Source organism: Pagrus pagrus, assembly GCF_965226575.1.
Source record: "Pagrus pagrus genome assembly, chromosome: 9".
Lineage (NCBI taxonomy): Eukaryota > Metazoa > Chordata > Actinopteri > Spariformes > Sparidae > Pagrus > Pagrus pagrus.
In genome coordinates, this window is record NC_140193.1 from 19,040,101 (window position 1) to 19,062,488 (window position 22,388).

General features: G+C 39.8%; 1 protein-coding gene across 1 annotated transcript; it reads left to right on the forward strand.

Moving 5' to 3' along the window:
* Nucleotides 1–6: 6 nt before the first annotated feature.
* Nucleotides 7–18,367, forward strand: mospd2 (motile sperm domain containing 2). The gene is made up of 15 exons (XM_084361464.1): nucleotides 7–320; nucleotides 418–475; nucleotides 910–1,065; nucleotides 2,157–2,243; nucleotides 2,415–2,569; nucleotides 3,952–4,012; nucleotides 4,175–4,213; nucleotides 4,311–4,435; nucleotides 5,185–5,361; nucleotides 9,936–10,054; nucleotides 14,657–14,750; nucleotides 15,737–15,833; nucleotides 16,362–16,482; nucleotides 16,653–16,755; nucleotides 17,830–18,367. The coding sequence occupies exons 1-15, from the start codon at nucleotides 288–290 to the stop codon at nucleotides 17,980–17,982; spliced, it is 1,578 nt and encodes a 525-aa protein (XP_084217590.1). The 5' UTR covers nucleotides 7–287; the 3' UTR covers nucleotides 17,983–18,367.
* The last annotated feature ends 4,021 nt before the right edge of the window (nucleotides 18,368–22,388 follow it).

The window sequence follows — 22,388 nt, forward strand, 5'->3', positions numbered from 1 at the left end:
GACATTAAGCGAAAGTGTTTAGCTCGCTTGTCATTTTTGAACGAATGGGGTAATGTTTGTGATTAGATAAACGCCTCCGTTTTAATCCTGAACACACGCCAACACTTCCTCTGCTACTGTCGGTTCAAACAAACAACAAACGGAGAGGTGTGGCCACGGCTTGAACCAAAATGGCATCGCCGGGACGTCAGTTTCACAGTTCGCACTGATTCCCCTAGCTACACGTTAGCTTAACTAGCTAGCTCAACAAGGAACTATCAGAGAAGGGAACTCGGGCACAGTTGAATATGGCTGAAACTGATCAACACGAAGGAGCGCAGGTATTGTAAACTACCGTTAGAGCGCATTTGAGATATTTTTACACGTTTATATGTCGAAATGTAAGACGTGTCTAACCGGAGTGAACTCTTTTGACAGGACCTTGAGAAGAAAATTGAGGAGGCGAGACAGAGATTTAAGAATGAGTTCCTCCAAGGTAACAGTTATTTTGGATAAGCTGACATTAACTTTCTCCATGACCAGTCACTTCCTTTGCATTCATTTTGTGTTGTTATTATCAGCTGGCTACATTACGGTATTGCACGTTAGCTGTGCACTTGTTACAGTGAGCCACTACTTTACTTTGTCATGTTGATGTCATCATGACCTAAATGCTGAGAGCCTAGATAAGCTCCAGCAGATAACTAGCTAGCTTTAGCCCTGAATTGCCACATGTACTAGTTTAGACTAATATAGCCTGTGTGGGTATAATGTTATGGCCTCCAGGTGGACCTTATTTGAATTTGCAGCTCAATATGATCTTTAAGGCTTTAACAGTGTGTTTTTAGTCAGTGGTTGAACTTGAAAGTGATACTTGACCTCTTTTTTGAACACCATGTGACTCAGCCTTTGTGTCATGTATGTTTACAGATTCAACAGATAAATATGACTCCAGAGATGTGGAGAGGCTCCAACAGGATGATGCTCTGGTGGAAGGCTACCTGACATGGAGAATTTATGTTGTCGACGATGCCTTGAAAATGATTGATGAGAGTTTTCAGTGGAGGAAAGAGTACGGTGTGAATGGTAGGAAGTCACGCTGAGTGTTTTGTTATTTCACATTGCCAAAAAGTAGGTCTGGACTTCCTTTATGACACTAAACTGATACCAAAACAATATTTTATTTTAAATCTTACTTTGAAAAATCAGATTTGCTTCTGTACTAACCCTCTTTTTATTTATTGAAAGATGCCAACATTTGCAAAAGTTAAATTTAGTCAAAACAGAACATTTCCTAAATAAAAAATAGGTTTAAATCATGAACAGAGACTAAGTTAACGTGATAATTCTGTTTTGTAAATGTTCAATACAGGCACAATTTCAAGTTCAATATCCAGTCTACCTAAAAGCAGAAATGTTGACATTGCCGTAATCACATATTTGCAAGCTTGCGCCACAGATCAGTAGTTGTCTTTGTGCTGCTCTGGGATGAACCCAAACAGAGTGTTATTGTGTGTCAAACACCCATCTCTCCATGCGTACGCTACCCTCGAGAACAATACCTAGTGTTCCTGGTTTCTGGGGAATTTTATGATGCTGTTTGTTAGTCTTTAATCCAGCAAATTCAATTTGTCAAACAGTTGTTTCTAGGAAACTTGATTTATTCAAGTAATTAGTATCCAGGGGCCATATGTTGTAAGGTCTTTTATCAGTTTCTTGACCTGGATTGATGACAAGTTTGTTATTTACTGTCAACTCAAGCAGTTTCAGGTTTTAGGGGAACTGGGATCCTCAGCAGATAGGTTCTTTAAAACTGTTAAATAATGGAAAGAGAAAGACTTCCTCTAGAAACTCAGGAAAGTACTGTGCAGCTTTACAGTCAAGGTTCATCACATGTTTGTTTTATACAGTTGCAGCTGTTTACCAATTTTATTTGTGCTGATGGTGACTCATCTCCAGGAATAGAGCAAGATTGTTTCGCTGAGTGTTGCCAAGACATGATGAAAATTCATACAATCAGTAAAAAAAAAAAATGAATTCAAGATTTTTTGTTCCATTTTAGAAGTTCATTTAAGGATTAAAACAGTCTGTAGAAATCTGAAGGGACCCTACAAGGCTAATAGTTAGATTATCAAACCAGTTAACAGTTGAATTGTGTGTCTGCATGTGTATTTTAGATCTCACTGAGAACGCCATTCCCAGATGGATGTTCGAGACTGGTGCTGTCTTCCTCCACGGCTATGACAAAGAGGGCAACAAGCTCTGTATGTACATCCTCTATTACTATTTTACAGAGTCTAATTTTATACAGTTTTATACACAACTGGCAAAGACATATGATCCATTAAAAGAGTAAATCTCTCACTGAAATTCTACACAAATACAAAACTAGTAATACCTTTTTAATAATAATTTTCTCTGTTTACTTTGTTTAGTCTGGTTCAAAGTAAAGTTACACGTGAAGGATGCAAAAACAATATTGGACAAGAAGAAGTACATTGCCTTCTGGCTGGAGCGGTATGCGAAGAAAGAACCTGGGATGCCACTCACCGTGGTGTTTGACATGTCAGAGTCTGGCCTCAGCAATATAGTAAGTCCTTGATGATGGTGTTTGAAAGGAAACACTCGACTTCCTTTTTTGTTTGTGTGTCATGCTGTAATAAAAGGTTGGTTTTGGCTCTTAATATTCACATTTAAGAAGCTGGAATCAGAGAATTTTTTCCTAAAAAATATTCAAACCAAATATCACATTAGCTGGTGATCAATTTAATGACAAATAATTGATTAATCATTGCAGCTCTAGTTATATCCAGGTCTCCAGTATAATTTACTTAGCGTTTTCTTTCTCTCTCTCTGTTAAATAAGCTCACTCTCATGTCAGAAAGAGAGCGTTTCCTGGCTGTGACTGTCACATAAATGCTGTGGAGTATCCTCACATTTCTTGCCGTTTGAGCTGTGGTCTTGCAGGCACTGATGCTCCTCAATGGTTTTACACTTTGGAGATTAAAGTAACCTTTAAATCCCGTTGGTCAAATCGAGTGGACTGTCTAATCCGCAAGACTCGCTGTGTGTCGCAGGCGTTAGCTCCTTGATGAAGCTCTCTGTCAGCCATGGTGTTTCAATGGCTAGGCTCTCTCCTGGAGAAATGGTTCAATTAAACACAAATAAACCAACATAAGCAAGGCAAAGAGGGATAAATAACTGTGCAACTTAAATATGAAATGAGTAGATTAGAAAGTCATATTGGAAAGCAGCCTTATGGAGGCTTGTTGAACCACAGTACGGGCTGGTGCAAGGGTAGCCACTATGATCCCATTAAGGCCCAGGAGTGAGTCTCCTGCATAGCAATGAGGCTTCTAGCCAATTATGGAGCCTTGCCAGGGTAGAGGGGCTTTATCTATTGACGTATCGGCTGCTGTCTGATGATTGTGATAAACGTAAAGCAGTAAGTAAGTAAGATAAGCATTTATCATTTTCCCGGGAAAAAAGTGAGAGATTTGTAGCATGTATTTCATCTGTTAGCCATGCATGTTTTTTGTAGCACACTGAACTAAAATTACCCAATTGACTGAGGAGCCCTGTTATTACATGTGTGGAGAAGATACGTTCAAGTCTTAGCCATTTACTGTGAACTTTCTTTTTTTAACTTGTTTTTATGAAGATCGTTGCCTTGAAATGATAAGCGCTGTTAGATGTAGGTGGTGCAATCAAATGGTGGCAAAACAGCAATTTAAAAACACGGCGAGATAACATCCTCAGGTCATTTGAGGGGGATTGAGTGAGGAATCATTGAGAGGAGCTTGTAATGAATTTTGATGTTCTGTGAAGTGGGTCACTACAGAGCTAGAAGTGGTTAAGAGTGAACAAACATTCTCCCTGTTGAAATCCATAAAGCTTCTTTTATGGCTGAGGGAGCTTTAACTGTGTGGTTCTGCTTTTTACGTCAGTGTTTTTTCCCACTTTGTGTTTCAGGACATGGAGTTCGTCAAGTACGTTATCAATTGCTTCAAAGTGTATTATCCTAAGTTTTTATGTAAGTCCCTAACAGAAGTTGTTATAAATACGCAACAAATATTAATCCACATTCACATATCTTTTGTTCATTCATATGGCTTTATAGATACTTTCAAGTCAAATATGGGAATTTGATTTAACATAATACTCATGGACAAACTTCTTCTTTGTATCATTTTAGCCAAAATGATCATCGTGGATATGCCTTGGATCATGAATGGTGAGAATGAGCATGCCCTCTCTAACCAGTCCACACAAACTTAACTAAATAATAAAGTGATTCTGTCATCTTGAGCATAAATATGTCTCTATTTCAGCTGCGTGGAAGATTGTGAAGTCGTGGTTGGGTCCTGAGGCGATCAGCAAGCTCAAGTTTGCAACCAAGTCTGAGATCCAGACGTTCATCGGCCTCGAGTACCTGCCACCTCACATGGGTGGAACGGTATGTTGTTATGTCTTTCTGTATGTGATCTTCAGACTTTCATACATCATGCTTCAATCAATTTCTTTCAGTCAGTTTTGGATTAGTCACAATTCGTCCATGTTTGTCATCTTTCAGTTATTGCAAATTCTGAATATGAACCATTTCGTGAAATATTTTTGCTATGAATGCACCAAATGAAAAAGTTGTGGCAGATATCAATGTGGTTTTGTTGTTGTTGTTGTTGTTTATTTTGTTATAGTTGTTAAAATCTTCATACAAAAAGAAAAAGATAACTGAACTGTCATTCATTAAACTACTTTGAACGAGTAGAACTCGATCATAGGAATGTACGAAACACTTGTGCAATTTTTGCAAAGTAACTGCTTCAAAAGTCTTTTTAGCCTGATAAACAGCTACCTACTCAATGATTAAATCTTTAATATTGATTTATTACTTTATGGTTGTTGACGCTGTCCTTTGTGAAAGAAAGGTTAATCAGGTTTGTCAGGTAACAGCTGTTCAGTTGAAAATAAAAACATTTACTTCATCACTTCAGTATTAAATGGTAAATGATAATCTGATAAACATTAATTCTATTATTTATCAGACTTTCCCCTGATTACCCTTATTTTATATTTATTCATATGCAAGTCATAAGACTTTGTTTACTCACTGAAGACATTCCTTGTGACAGTCTCATCTTAAATTGATGTATACGCTTGAAAAACTATGCGTTCACTGATATGACTTATCTGGCTAACTTACAGGACTCCTTCAAATATAGCTACCCGCCTCTCCCTGATGACGACTTCCAAACACCCATCTGCGACAACGGACCCATTGTTAGCGAGGACGAGACGGAGAGCAAAGAGGGTGAACTAGAGAGCAAGGATGGACTTGAGTCCAGCTTCAACTCAACCGAGGTTGCAGTAAAACCCAAAAAGGTAAATTTTCTTCCAGGTTTGTTTTTAATTATTATCAGTCCTTGCAGAAAGCAGAAGCGCTTCGAACTTTAAGTCAAATGATTACGTGTCTTCACTATTTAATCTCTCTACAGTATGAAGCAGAACTGCTCCTTGTGTGTTTTGTAAGGCTCCACAAAGTGCGCAGGGACTTTGATCTTACTGTCCATCTGACTAAAGATTAGTAAGTGTTATGTTTGAATAAAATTGGCAAATGAATGTGTTAAAATTAATAGTGTTTTTGTTGTCATCAGTGTAGCTACTCTTATAGGTGATTGAGTCATGATCTATTCTGATTCTGGTATTAGTCAAATAAGATGCCCTATGGTCAGACATTTCGACTGTTTCTTCTTTCACTCACTTTCTTTAAGTTAAGTGCCTGAGATTACAGCATGTAATCAGACCACTCTGTGGTGACAGCTGTGAATTAAGTGGCAAGTAATGCCCCGATTTCGTTTTTCGTTAAGCTCTTGCTTATTGTCTCTGTGAAGGTGACTCCTAACGTCTTTGGCCGCAGTTAAATCCCGCCAACAAAGCCCATGCATCGCAGCCAGCGCTCTGCCTCTCATCCTCTCAGCTCCTTGTATGGTCCACAGAGGTTGTAAAATCAGTCATTTAAGCTCTTCCCTGCTGTAGCTAGATTCATATTCCCGCCAAACAGCAGCGTGCAGCCCCAGTGGAGCTCCGTTACTCAGATGCCCCACAGGCTTCATCTTGAATATGTCTACAGCGACCGTGAGCCTCCTCCTCACTGTGGTGTCACGAAATATTACCTACATGCTGTCAAAGCTGCAGCTTATGTCATATTCTACTCACTCCCTACAGGACCATCCAGCCCTGGCTTCATAATCTTTTTAGCGTCTTTTCTGGCGAGCAGCATGCAGAGAAAGCCTGCATGGAAATAGACAGAGGGCATCTCAGGATATGCCCACGATCAGGGAATGACTATTGAAGACTTGTGTGTATGATGTTGTTTGGTGTTACAGCTGTTATTTTCAGATATCTTGTTGTTTTGCTGTCACAGCAGGGAGCTGCAGACTTGGCCTACATTTGATGTGAGGACATAACTGTGCTGTAGTTTAAAGAAGCTGTTTCTTGTCGCCTGCTGCCTATAGGACACGGCAGGGAGAGAGACATAGCGGCGCTGCGTCACCCAAAGCTACTCCCATGAGCCTCCTAAGCCCCAACAAACAAACAGTGCTCCCATTGTTAATAAACACCACATTGGTCATGCACAACAGATTTAGATTTGCAAAGCAGAGATATGCAAATCATTCAATTGTTAGCCTCGGTAATAATCTACAGGCACGAGTTCGGAGTTTGTTAATGTTCTTACTGTAAAATATAAACTTGGCTGCAACTCACACTCTTTCAGGTTTATTTTTAGTGCGACTGGCCTAAAAATTGTCCTCATAGCCCTGGAAAAAAGGTGCAAAGCTCCCTATTAGAGCATTCATAGCTTAATTTCATCTCCAGATACGAAACCCAATGTTGTAACAAGCACTACAGTCCTCTGAGGTGTTGCACACCAAAACATATGAGTCAGCTCTGCAGGGAAGGGCAAGATCCGTTTCAGGTTTGCCTGGCAAACTAGTTAAACAACCACTCTGTTATGACACATACACAATGAGTATGTTATGATAGTAAACATGTCTGACTACAAATGCTCTCAAGGGGCTGTTAAGGAATATTAAGGCTGAGAGGATAACAGTTTAAAAGCAGTTAGTCAGACATTTCTCTCCGGCTAGCAACAGCCTTGAATTTTACAGGAAATAAAATGACGGTTATTCATGTGGCTTCTGATACTGGTTGAAGGTTACACACCAATTATAACTGAAGCCAGGAAACTTTACAAACCTCGCCCTTCAGCCTGAAGCACATTCAAGGCTTTCTGTTAGATATTGAGCAAAAACAAATGAAAGCATCTAAAGCAGACACAGTACAAAGAAAGAAAAGGTTGAGAGAGGTTAAATAGTTGCATTATGTAGTTTTGGGGAAGACATTTAAAACAGAAGAGAAAGCACATTTTTTATGCCTAAACAAACAAAATGAACAAACTCTTTGTTTTCGTGACTGAATAAACAAACTGACCTTAACGGACAACACAGTTTCATACTGTTTTACTTTGTTTATATTTGGCAGACCCTGCCACCTTTCTAGCCTCAAACAGTGTTCTGGGGACCTTATTTTCCTCTGAGAACAGCTTGTTTATTTATTTATGGGGAAAAAAATGTGTTTATATTATTACCTCATTAATATTTTTCTTCTAGTGCCCCTAAAATAAACGCTTAAGTGAAATTTGTAGTTGTCATAACAGGTTAATTGATATGTTTTACATCTTCAGCACCTCTGCTTGCAGAATGAAGTCGTTTCATCAGACATCATGAATTAGACTTTAACACTGGTTGCCCGTGCTGTGACTAAACCCGTGGCACTGTGTTAATATACCAACCTGTCAGCACTTCGAGCCAGTCTGAACGCATTCCACGTTACTTGTGCTCATCTCTCTGCTGCTTGCCCAAATAAACAAGACTCTCCTCCTCTCCCCTCCCCTCCCGTCCCCTGCCACCACCCATCCCAACCTGAATTCCCATGGGTTCCAGGCAGCACTGCGCTGACAACTTGATAAGCTAATTGCCTCTCTCTCTGTTTTGAAACAAGGGCTGGTGGTGGTAAGGCAGTGTTAGGATCACACCCCATCTCACACACCGAGCTCAGAGTCCGGAAGATTTCTACAGGCTGGAAAGGCAGGTGTACTCACGAGACTCCAAAATTATTGTGAGCGCACCTCCCTCCCAGTCGACTGATGTCATCACCACCCCTTGACCTGCCCTGGACCCTCACATTTGAATTTAACCCTCCTAAATTGTATTGCACTGTGTAAAGACCACAACATTTCTGACGTTGTTCTCAAGGGATGTAGGCTATATGATGTAGCCTAGCTTTTGCACAATATCATGTAAACACTGAACCAAGCGAGACGCATTTCATGTTATAATCAGCTCGAAGAGAGAGAGCTAGTACAGTCACTACTGCTTTAACAATCTTATCTAATAACCTCAGATTAAAAACAACTAATTACCGTTTTAATTTTGTAGATTAAGTTATTAACCCCTCAGCACTACATCTTTGACACGCTTGCCTTTGAAGGAATTTTAAATAAAAGCCCTCTGTGCCTTGTCCTCTAACATGATCCGTTACCAGGTCTGTGACTCTGGAGGGTGCTAAATATGTATCTTGTTTTGTGCCTTAATATGTACTGTATAAAACCAGTAGACACTCCTTTTAATGAGCATTTCACTAATCCTTCCATTTAGGAACATTTTTAATTACGATCTTCAATGATTTTTTTTTTTAATGTCTTTGAATTTCATATCTTACACAGAATGTGTAGAAATCATGGTCAAATTCACAAGTTTTAGATGTTTTTTATGATGGTCTATTTTATTTCATTGTGCATGATCATTATAGTGTAATTGTTTTGATTTAATCAATTTGTTTCTTAAAATAAATTATTTGTTTTGTCCTTTTGTAAATCTAAAATGAAGTTTTGTATTAACTGATATGGCAAAACCAGTGCCAATGATTCTCACTAAATCACTGTAATTTTGATTATAAAAACTGCCTATAAAACTTTGTTTTATTTAATACTCAAGTATGTTTTTCTACCCGCATTATTACCTAATTGTGTTGAGCTTGCTCTTTAAGATGACTAATAAATAGAGACATTTCATCAGCAGCTGGTTATCTCTTGATGTCTTCATTGTGGCAGTTGCATGACAGTCAGCCATTAAATTAAGATGACATGTTATGTTGCTTATCACAGCAAATGACACACTTCCCCTCTGAGTCACAAATGTTCCCATCACATGCAGACTCCGCTCACCTTTGCCCCCCTTCCCCCCCGTTCATCCCACGATGTGCTCACCCTCACCATCTGTCTTACACAATATGTGGCAACGGAAACACTGTGAAAGCATCCATTTACCCAGCTCACGTGCTTTATTGTATAATATCCATCACTTAATGCAGACGTTTCACAATTATATCCTGTCAGCTGTTGTATAGTCTTCTGATCCATCTGCTGATGTTTTGGATAAAAATTTTGGGATGTGAAGCAAAACTCTCCCTGAATGAGTAATACTATGACAATATGTTTGTCTGGTTGAACTGCTTTGGTTCATGGTTCTTTGTTTTTTCAAAAGTCATGAGTTTGTGGGTTACTTTGGTTGTGTCCTCAAATGGCCACGTTGCTTGTTCTGTAATCCTACTATGAACAAAGGTCAGGAGACATCACGGGAGTTCTCAGTTCAAGAAAAAATAAATTTTTCAAGGAAGATCCTATTTTGATAACGTAACCCTTTACCCTTATTTCACAAGAACCATTTATTAATCATTACAGATGACTGTTGAGAGCTTCATTAACTGATAGCTTTTTCCGCATGAAGGGCATGGGTCAAACATTTCATTAACAGTGAAGAAGCCAGATAAGGGTCGCATGATTACACTATCAGTATTCTGACTCTTTTCTAATTAAGTGCTCTTTGTTGTTCCAGGTGAATTTCCTGGACGACAGTTTGAGGGCAGAGGACAATGATAAAACGGACACAAACGCCAGGATCAAAGGAGCCAGGAAGCCACTGACCACCTTCAAAGGGCTTCTGCTGGATGTTAGGTAGGTTACAGCTGACTGTGGTCACATTGTTGTGAGAAAGGAAAGGTCTTGTCTGCAAGTATACTATAGCCAGTGTTTTGTTTACATAAGATGTTTGACTAAGATGTCTGACTGCGCATTACAAACATTTACGGGGCCATACAAATTTACCTGTGCATACAACCTCTCCTTTTCCTGTTGGTTGGTCAATCTATTGACAACTTTGTCCCAATTGAAATGTCTCAACAACTGCCAGATCCAAGCCTTGAAATGCATTCATGGTTGTCAGAGGATGTATTGTAATCACTTTGGTGATTCCCTGACTCTTCATCTATCATCGCCATCAGGTCAAAAGTACCGTCATGGCTAAATGATTGCAAAACTACTGACATTCCCATCAGCCTTAGCTGTGCTTTGTGTTAAGTGCTGATAATCAACTGTCAGCTAACACACTATGACACACGTGGTGGCCATGGTAATTGTGTCATCATGAACATGTTAACATGCTGACATTAGCATCTAGCTCAAAGCACCACTGTGCCTACTATAAGAACAGCATAGAGGCCTGAATATACACCCAAACAGGCACGTACACGGATGGCTGCATTTTCTACGGATATGTAGTTGTTCTGTTCGTACTGTTTTTCATATATACTTTCCACACGTGCACAGGCTTCTTCTGTAGATTATTGTGGCATAGTCACAACAAATTGGAGGTGCGTAGAGGCTCACACAGAGCCTAATGTGTCATTTTTTTATTCCTTAGGTCACTTTAACACCTGTAGATTGTTTAATTTGTTCAAGACTGAAGGGAAGAAAATGAACAAGTTCTTGTCCAGGTTCCTCTTCACACTGACTTTTTAAAGGATTAAATATGACAGCATACAGACCAACAGTTAATCATTGATTGGACAGTTCTGGCAACTGTCATCTTGTGTCATCATCGCTACACGGAACAACGTGAAAAAATCAAATTCTGGTGGCAGACAGCAGGTCACGCAGCACTTTAGTGCCTCTCATGGGTATATTTGTGTTTTCTGGTGTCACAAAGAGCTCATGAAGATAAAACTTATTGTGATAGTTGTATTGTTAGACCGGCAAATCTACCAAATGTTGTGAGAAATAACAAGGGGGTATTATTGTGTCATGCCCTTTTTATGGGCTTTAAGGCACTCCCAAAGTACGCAGATTAAGGTTCAAGCTCAACACACTGCTTTGATCAAGGAAAATCCCCGCACGCCACTCACATGCAACCATGGTTACCAAATGATTTGAATAAATGCACTTATACTAGTGCTTCCTGAACAGTTCACAATCAGCAGATACATCTCTTAGTTTAGCTTTGGAAGTCATTGTAAAACTCCAGTTGTTCAGTCTGGACCAGAGTTCGACTGACGGCTTTCACAGCAGCCTGAACAAACTGCACTGCAAGTGTTCCAATAACATATATCCTTCCAGATATCGGTTCTGATACCTGAACTTGAAGGGAGTACCAATCCAATACCAGTGGGGTATTATTGTGTCATGCACTTTTTAATGGCCTTATTTTCTCTATACTGCTGACCCTGGATGGATGTAAGTCTCACAAACCTGTATAGGTCACTACTGGGAAGTAGCAGGGTCCCGTTTCTAAAAAATTATTTATTTAGGCAAATCGGATCAGTGGATAGACTGACTCCTGTATTCGCCAGTACTGATTCCAGCATTTTAGGCTGTATCAGAAGAATTTCCAATTCTGGTATTAGAACCTGTATCCAGCTGGTGTTTGATGTGCAAACAATCCAGCTTCTTCCATCCTCTGCTCCCAAAATTTCTACCTTGAAAAGACACCCCACAACCTTTTCAGGTGTTGCACTGGTATGATTTATTGCGTGATAAATGTCGTATTAACACTCCATTATCCTGGCTAGGTGTACCTAGTGAACCGGTAACTGTGTTTGTGTGTTGGGTTGCCATACGTAAAAAGAAATTTTAATTGCCTTGTACATATTGACAAAAATGTTCTCCTCACATATTGGCTCAAAGCCTAAAGCCATTATTGATGTGTTTGTATCTTTACAGCCTAATTGATCTGGTCACACGTGGGCAGGAATTAAGGATGCTACCAGTCAATAGTTCAGTGAGAGACAGTGGCCAATGATCAATTGAACTTTAAGGACATGTTTTAATTGAGCATTCATTGGATTTGCAAAGGGGCTTTTGTCTTGGAGAGTGGTGTATTGCAAAGGAGTACAGCAATAACACAATGATCTGGCTCGTTGTCGGGTAAAAACTTAGTAGTGCATTCACACACTGTATGATACTACTCCTCATTCTCATGAATATTGTCCGTTGAGTTCTGTTTTTATAGAGTAGCGGCTTTGATGTGAGGATTTTGACAGCTCTGGGCTGTGAATTATAGTGATAAACAGATTTAAATGAGCCTTAAATGCAATTATGCTTCTGAGCTGTGTTAGCCTTAATTCGAGGCTGTGGGCTTTAGAGGGGAATAGGGGGGCTTTGATCTTGTGTTTGCCAAAGGTTTCCAGAGCCCGAAGACTAACTCTGAGCTCCAGCGAGCGCCAAACTCTACAGCTGGTTTACTGGAGAAAAGGGCACATAAAGGCATGAAAAAAATATATCTTTGTTCTTAGCAATTTTAGTCCATGAAGCATCAATGAGCAGCTTTATACATATGAAGCAAATATAATAATCCTTTTGCTGGTTTCTTCTTGGCAAAGTTAAAGTCCCCGATGCAATAAGTGTTCACTGTTCACTGCAGCTGAATTCATCAAATCACATACTATTTATAGCCAAGTTAGACTGTTGAGAAATTGTTCAAGAATCATCAAGTGCACACCAGCAACATGCGTCAGAGAAGGAGGCAATGTGCCTCCGATATTAGGTCACAGATTTGCTTTGGCTCAAGATTTCACGGCTTTGATGTGTGATCACTACTCTTTTCTGCTCAAAGTCCAACTCAAATGTAACGTGTTCCTCCTTGTAGACAAAATAAGAAACCAAAAGGGAGAAATTTATGTTTTATACTTTTGGTTTCATAATGGTGCCAACTACATGGATAGACAACTTATTTCCATACAGCCCATGTAATTGCCTCATTTGCAGGCATATTTGCATATGGCAGTAACATTAGTGTTGTATCATAGGCATATGATCACTCTGACCAAAAGTTAGACAACATCCAGCACCACAGCACAAAAAGCCACAGCCTTTGAGAAACAAACCACGTTAAGATTTCAACTGAAGTTTCCCTCCTGTCTGACTTATAAACATGAACATGTCTTTCATTGCTTGTTGAATAGAACTGGTCAGCTGCAGCATATTAAGTAGCAAGTAAGCAAATCTGTCACAGGTCCATTTAGATGATGGTGTGGCATCATTCAAGCCAAATCAGGCATGGCACCAAAAATTCAGGTCCATCCATTAACTTTGAGTGTGGGTAGTGCGTTTAGGCTGCAGGGTTGTTGTAAAAATATGCAGTGGCCCTGTGGTGAAGAGTTGAACCCGAATCAACTTTGGGAGAAATGAAACCCGACATCATGCTGCGGTGGCCAATCACATGACCTGCTGGTCAGCAGTATTGTTGTTCAAGCCATTTACACTAAATAAATAAAATGACACTATAAATATAGCCTTCTAGTTTGCTTGGTGCCTCAAACAACATGCTGCAAGGAGATTGCACCAGCAGGGAAGGAGAAATGACACTGAAAGCTCTTTGTGGATGGAGACAGCCTCTCTGGAAGAGTTGTTGCTACAACCCTGTTCTAATGGCAACAACTCCTGATTAGATCGAAGTACTTTCTTAATGTTGAATACCACTAACAATACACTGAGCTCACATGACTTGTCCCTTGGTAACCCTGCTGAGGCTCAAACACAGACACCAACATGTCCCTACAGTCACATGAGACAGAGAAAAAATATTAACAGTTTTTTTTTTTCTGAAAAATATCATATAATTCCTCATATTGCCTGAGAGCCAAGTGGAAGCCTTAAAGAGATCCATATGGGTCAAAAATAAGCAGCATATCAGAGGCTTTGAAAGGGGTTCAAACAAATGCAGTCAGGAGCTGAGGAAGAAGCTGTCTTGAAATCTATAAACCACAGGATGTTAACTCTCCTATCAACTTGGTAAACAGGTCGATCACCTAATCAATGAATCAGCTAATTATTCAGCTCCATATTATTTTGTTTGTCAGTTGGTTTTTGGTAATGTGATTAATTGCAAATATGTTTGGTAGTATGTACCACAAAAGCATCTGCTGGTATGATAAGGGAGTCAAGGCAGGTCGTGCGTTATTACCTTTCTTATCTGGCTGTCTTGTAGAGAAGCAGATAGTTGGTGATGGAAGGGGAAGTGTCGCAAGAAAAGCTTGCAAGAGGCACAGAAATTGTAGCAGCCCATTTCGTATTAATAAGACACATAGGAGAAAAACAACAAAGCATGCTGGGAATGAAAGAGGAACTCCTGTCTGCATCTAGCAGTTGCATCACTATTGAAGTCCACAAATAGACACTTTTATAGCGCAAAATTACTGTGACCTGAGCCTCTGATTTCCACCCAGGCAGCTTTCTAAAGTAGCTCTTGTTTCTCACACTGTTTTTTTTTTTCTCTCACTGTAGCCCTGCAGAGGAGCTCAGCTTTGGTTCTGGGGAGACAGAGAAAAAAAGCCTCATTATCCTGAGCAATGTGACCAAAAATCAAGTGGCCTTCAAGGTGAGTGTAAAGGCACTCACATGCATGTGTCATCTGTTTACAGAACAACTGTTATGAATGTTCAAATTATTGGAATAGATTAGAAATTACAGAAAATTAACAGTGTTGACGAGTAATTGGGACTCATTTATTAGCCAAAACCGACAAACAAAGCATCTGTGTTTGACGACCTGGAAATGAGCCTCAAAAATCAACTATATTTTTTTAGAATCGCGTGTGGCTTTAATTGTCCACCTTAATGCACACACACGGGCTCACCTCGCCTTTCTGGTTCTCATTTGTAGTACGTGTCTGCTCTGTTGATTTCCTTTTAAACAGTATGTTCTATAAAATCAACCAAAAAACACGCCTCGTTTTGGGGATTTTTTTTTATCCATGATTGCATTATCACAAATCAAATCAAAATGACAATCAATGTTATTTATATAGCCCAAAATCACGACCACATTGCCTCGGTGGGCTTTACAGTCTGTACAGTGAACTGAGCAATCGAAGACTGAGGATTAATTAAAGGGGGCACGATGGGATAAAAGCCCTGCAGCCAAAAACAGCAGGTGAGCCAATTGTAGAGGAGGCTTGTTGTCAATTATGTAGTCTCAAAACTATTAAAAACCAGCGTGGTACCAAATGACATCGCAACAACCAGGTGCACTTAAAAGCTTGTACGAGACAATGGCATAAGAAGGCCTACAAGGTGGTGTAAAGGTGTAGAGCGAGGGCAGATTGTCCATTAGTTAATCGATCATGAATGCCGTCATTCTCTCCGAGGGATTGAAAAGAAATGTTTTTAAAATGAATTGGCTAAATTAACTTCGGTGGACGTTGATATACCTGGGAGGACCGTCTATGTAAAGTCTATGTGTGGGAAACACTGATTGTACATTGACTTTCTTATGGTTTTAGACTATTAGACAAAACAAGGCAAATTGTGTCTGGCTTTATTCCTACTTTCTGACAGTCGAACAATGCCTGTTGTGTCTTCACAGGTACGGACCACAGCACCTGAGAAGTACAGAGTGAAGCCCAGCAGCAGCAGCTGTGAACCCGGAGCATCAGTAGATATAGTGGTATCTCTACATGGAGGTACTGCACTTAGATCTGCACTCTTCTCCTCTCACAGTAGATGCTTCCAAATGCTGAACCTCAGAATAATCAAATGGTCCGGTCTCTTACCTTCCCAACAAACCACTTTTGCTGTACCTGACATACATATTTCAGGAGTGATAAAAGAATCATCTTTCCAAAAACAAACCGTCAGACAGCTGACAGCGCTATGCGAGTTAAAACATTTTGTAGCCTTCAAAGCGTTGAAATGTCAGCTGCAGGTCATGATGTGCTGCATAGAACTCAGAGGAATCAGCACTACCTATTTCAGGTTTTTTTTTTTTCCTCTTAGCTTTTATGCTGTGGTGGGGTTTTTTTCTATACTGTCATGTCTAGCACTCAGAGCCCCTCTGTTTCTGTTTCTCAACCAAGTCCAGCAGCTACCTTGGTTTAGCAATTTAAATTCTTCTTTCATATTTACTGAAAAATCTAACCCTCTATCTAAAGACTGATAAACAGCAACAACATTGTATTGGCTCTCATAACTTGTTTCATGTTTTTGTTCAGGTTCTCAAGCCTCTCCACAGGATAGATTTTTGGTTATGGCTGCCGAGATGGACAATGTTGGATCACAAGAACTTGCACAGTTCTGGAAAGAAGTAACGAAAAATAAGATCATGGAACACAGGTACCCATCTGAGCTGTCTTATCGAGCCATGTCAGTAAATATGTGAAAGAAGTTGTACACTCTCGGTGATGGTCTGTTGCCACGCAGTTCTCATTACAGCTGTGACAGTGGACTTGTAGGCTGCATATCACCCGACGGCCTCCGCTCATTAGCTTGTGACTTTCCCACAGATTGCGCTGTCATGTTCTGGAGAGCTTTAAACCCACAGTGAGTCCTCTCAGGGACAGCCCTGTGGAGATGGGGAGCAGTGGACAGCAGGAATTAAGCACAGCGGTGAGTTATTGTGGAAGAGAAGCCTTGTTCTTCTGCAGTGCTTATTATTTTTAAAGGATAATTTCACCCAAAAATAAAAATTCAGTCTTTATCTACTGAATCCCATCCAGATTGAATACCAAGTCAATCCGGACTCATCCAAAACTACTAAACTACTGTTAATAAAGGCATCTGACAGTTGAAACACACCAATAAAGATGTATTAACAGCTTTTTGTATTTTTACTGCATCATCCAAAAACACCCACACCCAGACACTGGATGACGTCTCAAATTCAGCATCATTAAGGACAACATCTAGGTTAAGTGTACAACATGAGGTACAACTACATGGTTTATTACATAGTTAAATGAATAGTTCAGCGTTTTAGCTTAGTTGCTGTCTTGCGAGTGGGATAAGAAAATCAATATAACTCATATCTGTGTGTTAACTACGGAGCTGGCACAGTGAGGCAGTCGGCCTAGATTATCATAAATACTGGAAACGAGGGTAAATGGTTTGCCTGACTCTGTCCAATGTCAAGAAAAACACACTTTCCAGCATCTCTAAAGAATAATTGATAATTTTTGGTTTTGGGAGGAGTTGCGTGCTGTAACTGTTGTCGAAATATCTTGACAAACATCAGTTCAAGTGCCCGCCCAGCACTTTAGTGTCTCCTCTCTGCTGATTGACTCACAACCTCAAGGTGACAACAAGACTCTGCACTTGACTGTTGTTCACCAGGGACGAGTCAAAGCACTCAAGTTCCCTTAAAACCAAAAATAGTCATCTTTTCATTTTGGTTTATGTACATAATAAACAAACAAAATACAACATTTGACAGAGGTGTGTTTTTGAAACTTAGTTAGAATAGTTGCTTCTCCTTGCTCGCAGTCTGTATGTTAAGCAAAACTATTGCCTCCCTTCTCCAACTCCATACTCCTCCCACAGACATGTGACTATTATTTCACTTATTATTTTACCAAATAATGTCAACCTATTCCTTTCAATTAATGATTGGTTTACATGATTTGTTAATGTTAATTTTATTAATAAACTAGGTCAGTCAACCATTTTATTTTTTTATCTCACTAGCTCATGCGTGTGATGGCCTGCAACTCCCGGCTGGAGCAGAAGCTGAACACGTGTCTGTGGGTGCAGAAGGTTCTCGTCGGGTTGGTGCTGGTCCTGATGGTGCTGAACGTGCTGTGTCTCTTCCTGCTGGGTACTTCCCAGCAGCCGTCCTGACCTGCCACAGCTCCCTCCGCCTGCATCTGTCGACCACAGACACACAGATGGACGGCTCCAGCGGGGCCACAGTCGACCACCTGAGGGAGGTTCCTCCAGAACTCCCCCCTCCCCCTACCCTCCTCACAGGCTGCCATCATGGAGGGGAGGAGGGCTGACTTTAGGGACATGTAAGTTGTTATAGAAAGAGATTGTCTCTTTTCAGACACTTGAGAGTAAATACAGAGACATTTTTAACAACGTGACATGAAATCAGTAATGTTATTTTTTAAGAGTGATCATGGAAAAATAAAGTGTATTTATTGCAGTTATTTTTGTGATCATAATGTACATTTTTTATATTGTATAAATCTACAGAATATAAAATAAACACTTTGTCAATTTGCATATTTTCTTTTCATTTAACCTGTTAAAACACCCACTCTCTCTTCTTTCTCATCTCTCCTGAGTAGCTTTATGCATTTTGATCTTTGAATATGCAGTTGTTCCACCTAAGCACTTGTTTTTTTATTATTTCATATGCACAAAGTTAATGTTAATACGGAAATAAAGTACTATAACAAGTTTGTGCTCCTAGTACTCTCAGGCAGGGGTAGTTTTAGGTAATGTAATGGCATGTTTTTTGCCAAGCGCCTGAATATTTTCTCAGAAAAGTGTTAAGTGTCCACTTTCAGTGATACTGTTAGCAGTTACAGGTCATCTGCAGGCTAATTGTTGCTTTAAAAACTTTAGACGGGAAAAATAAATTAATTATTCAGTGTGTTCAAACACCTATAGATTAATACCAGAAGCACTTACAGAGCTTCAAGCAGCTTGGTTAAAAACTGCAGCATAGGCGCTCTAGGATAATTTTACATGCATTTCCAGGAGGGACAGGTTAAAGTTGTGTAGCTAAAAAGAGCATCTTCTCATCTCTTTTATCTTGAGTCGTAGCTGTTTTGGTCACTCAGTAGTCCTGGTTTACATAAGTGCTCGCACCCTTTAATAAACCCTCATTAGCACAGAGGTGTCTAATTGAAAACATTGCAGTGTCTGACCTTACTAAACCTCTTCACACTCTGACCAAGCACCCACAGGAGATCTCTGTCTCCACTATCTCTCCTATTTGTTTTAATTACCCCGACACCGCCAAACTAAAAATACCAAAGCAATTACTGGCGAGTGGAAAGACGTGGCACAACCCACTTGTAGCTTAGTAGAAAGCACTGATATCTATAACAAGATCCGGCTCGGAGCAATCAGGATGTAACTGGGTTATTAGATGTGTGCACATAAGGGTTGTCTGGCATCAACATTTGAAGCTTGATCGCAGTAGGTGGCGGCTGCTCGCATGCGAGGGGGTGATTAGAGTGACTCATGTAATAACGAGTAAACTAATCCTGCGTTGATTATGAACACTGGGATGTTTTTGGTCGCCACAAATAGTTTATTCCCTAAAGATTTGTGTTGTGTTGCCTGTTCTGTAACTCATGGTTAGCCTTCATATGGGTTTTATAAAAGCTCTCCTTTAATAGCTGTTTGTGGAAGGATAGTTTTAAGCGAGCGTGTGCGCTGGGTGTAAAACTTGCATTACGCGTTTCCTCTTTGCGCTATTTGGGTAGAAAGTGCCCTATATGCACTAAAAAGAGAGATGGGGGTTAAATGGAGCGATTGCCTCTAGAGAATGAAGGTAAAAGCTTTAGTATCACACATAGGTTGGTTGATTCTAAGTGCATCTAAGTGCTACGCAGTACCTCACTGAACCCAGGATGTTGTGTTTTGCTGTGCAGTGTAGCCGAACAACAGCACCGTCACTGCTGCCACTATCGCTGTAGTGGAAAATTATTTGGGCGGTCATTTCACACTGATTACCAGACAGACACGTCTCACCTGATATGTCTATATTTCAGTCATTAAAGGCAGCACATGTGGCAAGTCTGATGCTCCACAGTATTGATTTAACATTAAACACTAGTTAAATCGAAGCCGGGTTCAATGTGTGGCCGGCCCCAGGGCACACGTGTAATGTTTGAGCAGACGATGATTTAGTTCAACCGACAAATTGGGACAAGGGGGGATTGATGGTCAAGTTAATGAATGCTGCATGTAATAAGAAGGGTGTGCTAGTTTTGTCAACATGGAAAAAGATGTTGAGCTACAGCACCACACACAGCCCTTTTCATCCTCTCTGTGTCTAAAAGTCACTGCTAATACAGTGGTGGTAGGGTTGGAGTTAACTGACAACAGTTTCATTAAAAAGATGAAGAGGTTGAGGTGTCATTATTCTCCAAATCCACATTTTCCATTGTCTTGTCATTCCATTGTCAAAATTCAACTCAATTTTCAATTAAACACTTCCAGCTATGCCATTGTTGGCCTGTTGAGTCTTGATTTGTAAAGATCAATGGATCAGTGGTTTTACGCTCTGACAACTGTCATTTACATTTTCAAATTCCTCTTTAAAGAGTGTTATATGACAACCATATATTTGTAATGGCCATATGGTCAATTTTCTTAAAGATATTTTTTGGCCTTTTCGTGGCTTTAAGCGTGACAGGAAATTGGGACGAGAGAGGTGATGACCCTGGGCTGCTGCCACGGGGACACAGCCTCTGTCGTCTGTACAGGCGCACGTTGTACCAACTGAGCTACTGAGACGCCTCGTAAATTTATTTAGAAAATAATAACTTGCTTTAGATTTCAGTGATCAAAATTAAAAGCGCATTTCAATGGATTGTCTATTTAAAATCAAAATTGTGACAGCACCTATTTTGTACAGATGTCATTCAGATTTTAAATCAACTTTAACCAAATAGTTTTATTAGAATACTCTTGATAGATGCATAATATACATGGGCAGGTGCTAACGAACGTATAGAGCTCTTATAGAGCTGGGTGATATGGATAAAATCAAATATAATGGTATTATTTGCCAAATGCCTTGATATCAATAGTGTGACAATATTGTTGTGGTGACTGTTGGTCTTCTGTAAAAATATGTACTTTTTAAACAGCAAGCATTAGAACAAGTCTGGTAAGTTCAGAAAATGACATCACTTTACTGTAATGCAGCCTTCAAAACCAGGGAAAGACAGCACTTATGACACATTATGATGTAATGATATCCAAAATCTAAGCCGATATATAGTCTCAGCTACGGAAGCCCAGAAGGGCCTTAGGTGAATTTTTAAATGCTTACATTTTTTTTATTATTATTATGTGAGATCATTTTCCCGTAATAACTAGTTTATACATCTCGTTATTTAGCGAAAACAAGCTTTGTTATCTTGAGATAGTGAGATAAATAAACCTGTTATCACGAGAAAACAAAAAGGTTATTCCCTCCAATTACTTAAATCCTAATGTTTAGATGGCGTCTTGTATGGAGGCCTGGAACAGCCGTAGGTGCAATTATTTTGTTTATGTTGTTATCTCGAGATCATGAGTTGATCATATAGTTATTTTGACATAACAATTATCGTTTTCCCATGATAACGAGCAAATTGTTCCCATTATCTCGAGAAATTCAAGATAATGCGATTTTTAACTTCTGATCTCGAGATAACGGCATTCAAAAATTAATCACACCTATGGCTGTTCCTGGCTTCCGTATATATCACGATAATGATATATAATCAATAAATTGACCAGCCTTAAGTGGTGGTAAACATTACTCACCTACTGTGTAGCAACACAAAAATGATACAATCTGTACCCAGCAAGAGAATGCTTATGGGAAATCTTCCCCTCTCCTTCTTCACCATTTTGCTCTCTTTTCCATCAATCCTAAACCTGTTTCCTGCTTTCCCTCCTTGCGGGGTCTGTCAGCCCCACTGATTGGCTGTATGCACAGACAAACACACAGGCCAGAGGTCAGTGAGCCCTTGAAGAGTTTTGGGTACAGATGGTGACAGCTGACATGCTGCTCGCAGCTTTGGGGACATCACAAAAGATGCCTCGCTCACACTCAATATTTATGCGACTTGTGTGGAGAAAAGTATCGAGAGAATCAAGAGGGGAAGATGGATCTGTTTTGCATCTCGTGCTCCTGCTTCAGGCAGTGGATAAGCAAATGATTACCATGAAATCTGCCAGCACATCGCAAATACGAGATTAGGGCAAAGCAGAGGACAAGTGACCTATATAAATCATTTTTTCTTTGGTTTTTAGCATCTGAATTATTGGGAATAAAAATGTTGAGATCACTGCTTCATCTTTGTTGCAGTGTCCTCTCTTCTCCTCAGGTTATTATAAGTAGGCTAATGCGGCACCATAAGAAAACAAGAAGCTAATAAATGCTTGGTTCTTCTTTTAATCATCTGCATGAGACTGTATTCTCACGGCTCATTCTCAACTGAACTGAGCTTCAAGGACAAACAATGAATGCTTCAGTGTCACTTTTTTATATATGATACGTCTCGTGCTCT

Coding starts and splice junctions, on each gene's coding strand:
- mospd2 (XM_084361464.1), top strand. CDS start 288: ATGGCTGAAACTGATCAACACGAAGGAGCGCAG. Junction 15,834..16,361: donor AGTGGTATCTCTACATGGAG/GTACTGCACTTA, acceptor GTTTTTGTTCAG/GTTCTCAAGCCTCTCCACAG. Junction 16,483..16,652: donor AATAAGATCATGGAACACAG/GTACCCATCTGA, acceptor ACTTTCCCACAG/ATTGCGCTGTCATGTTCTGG.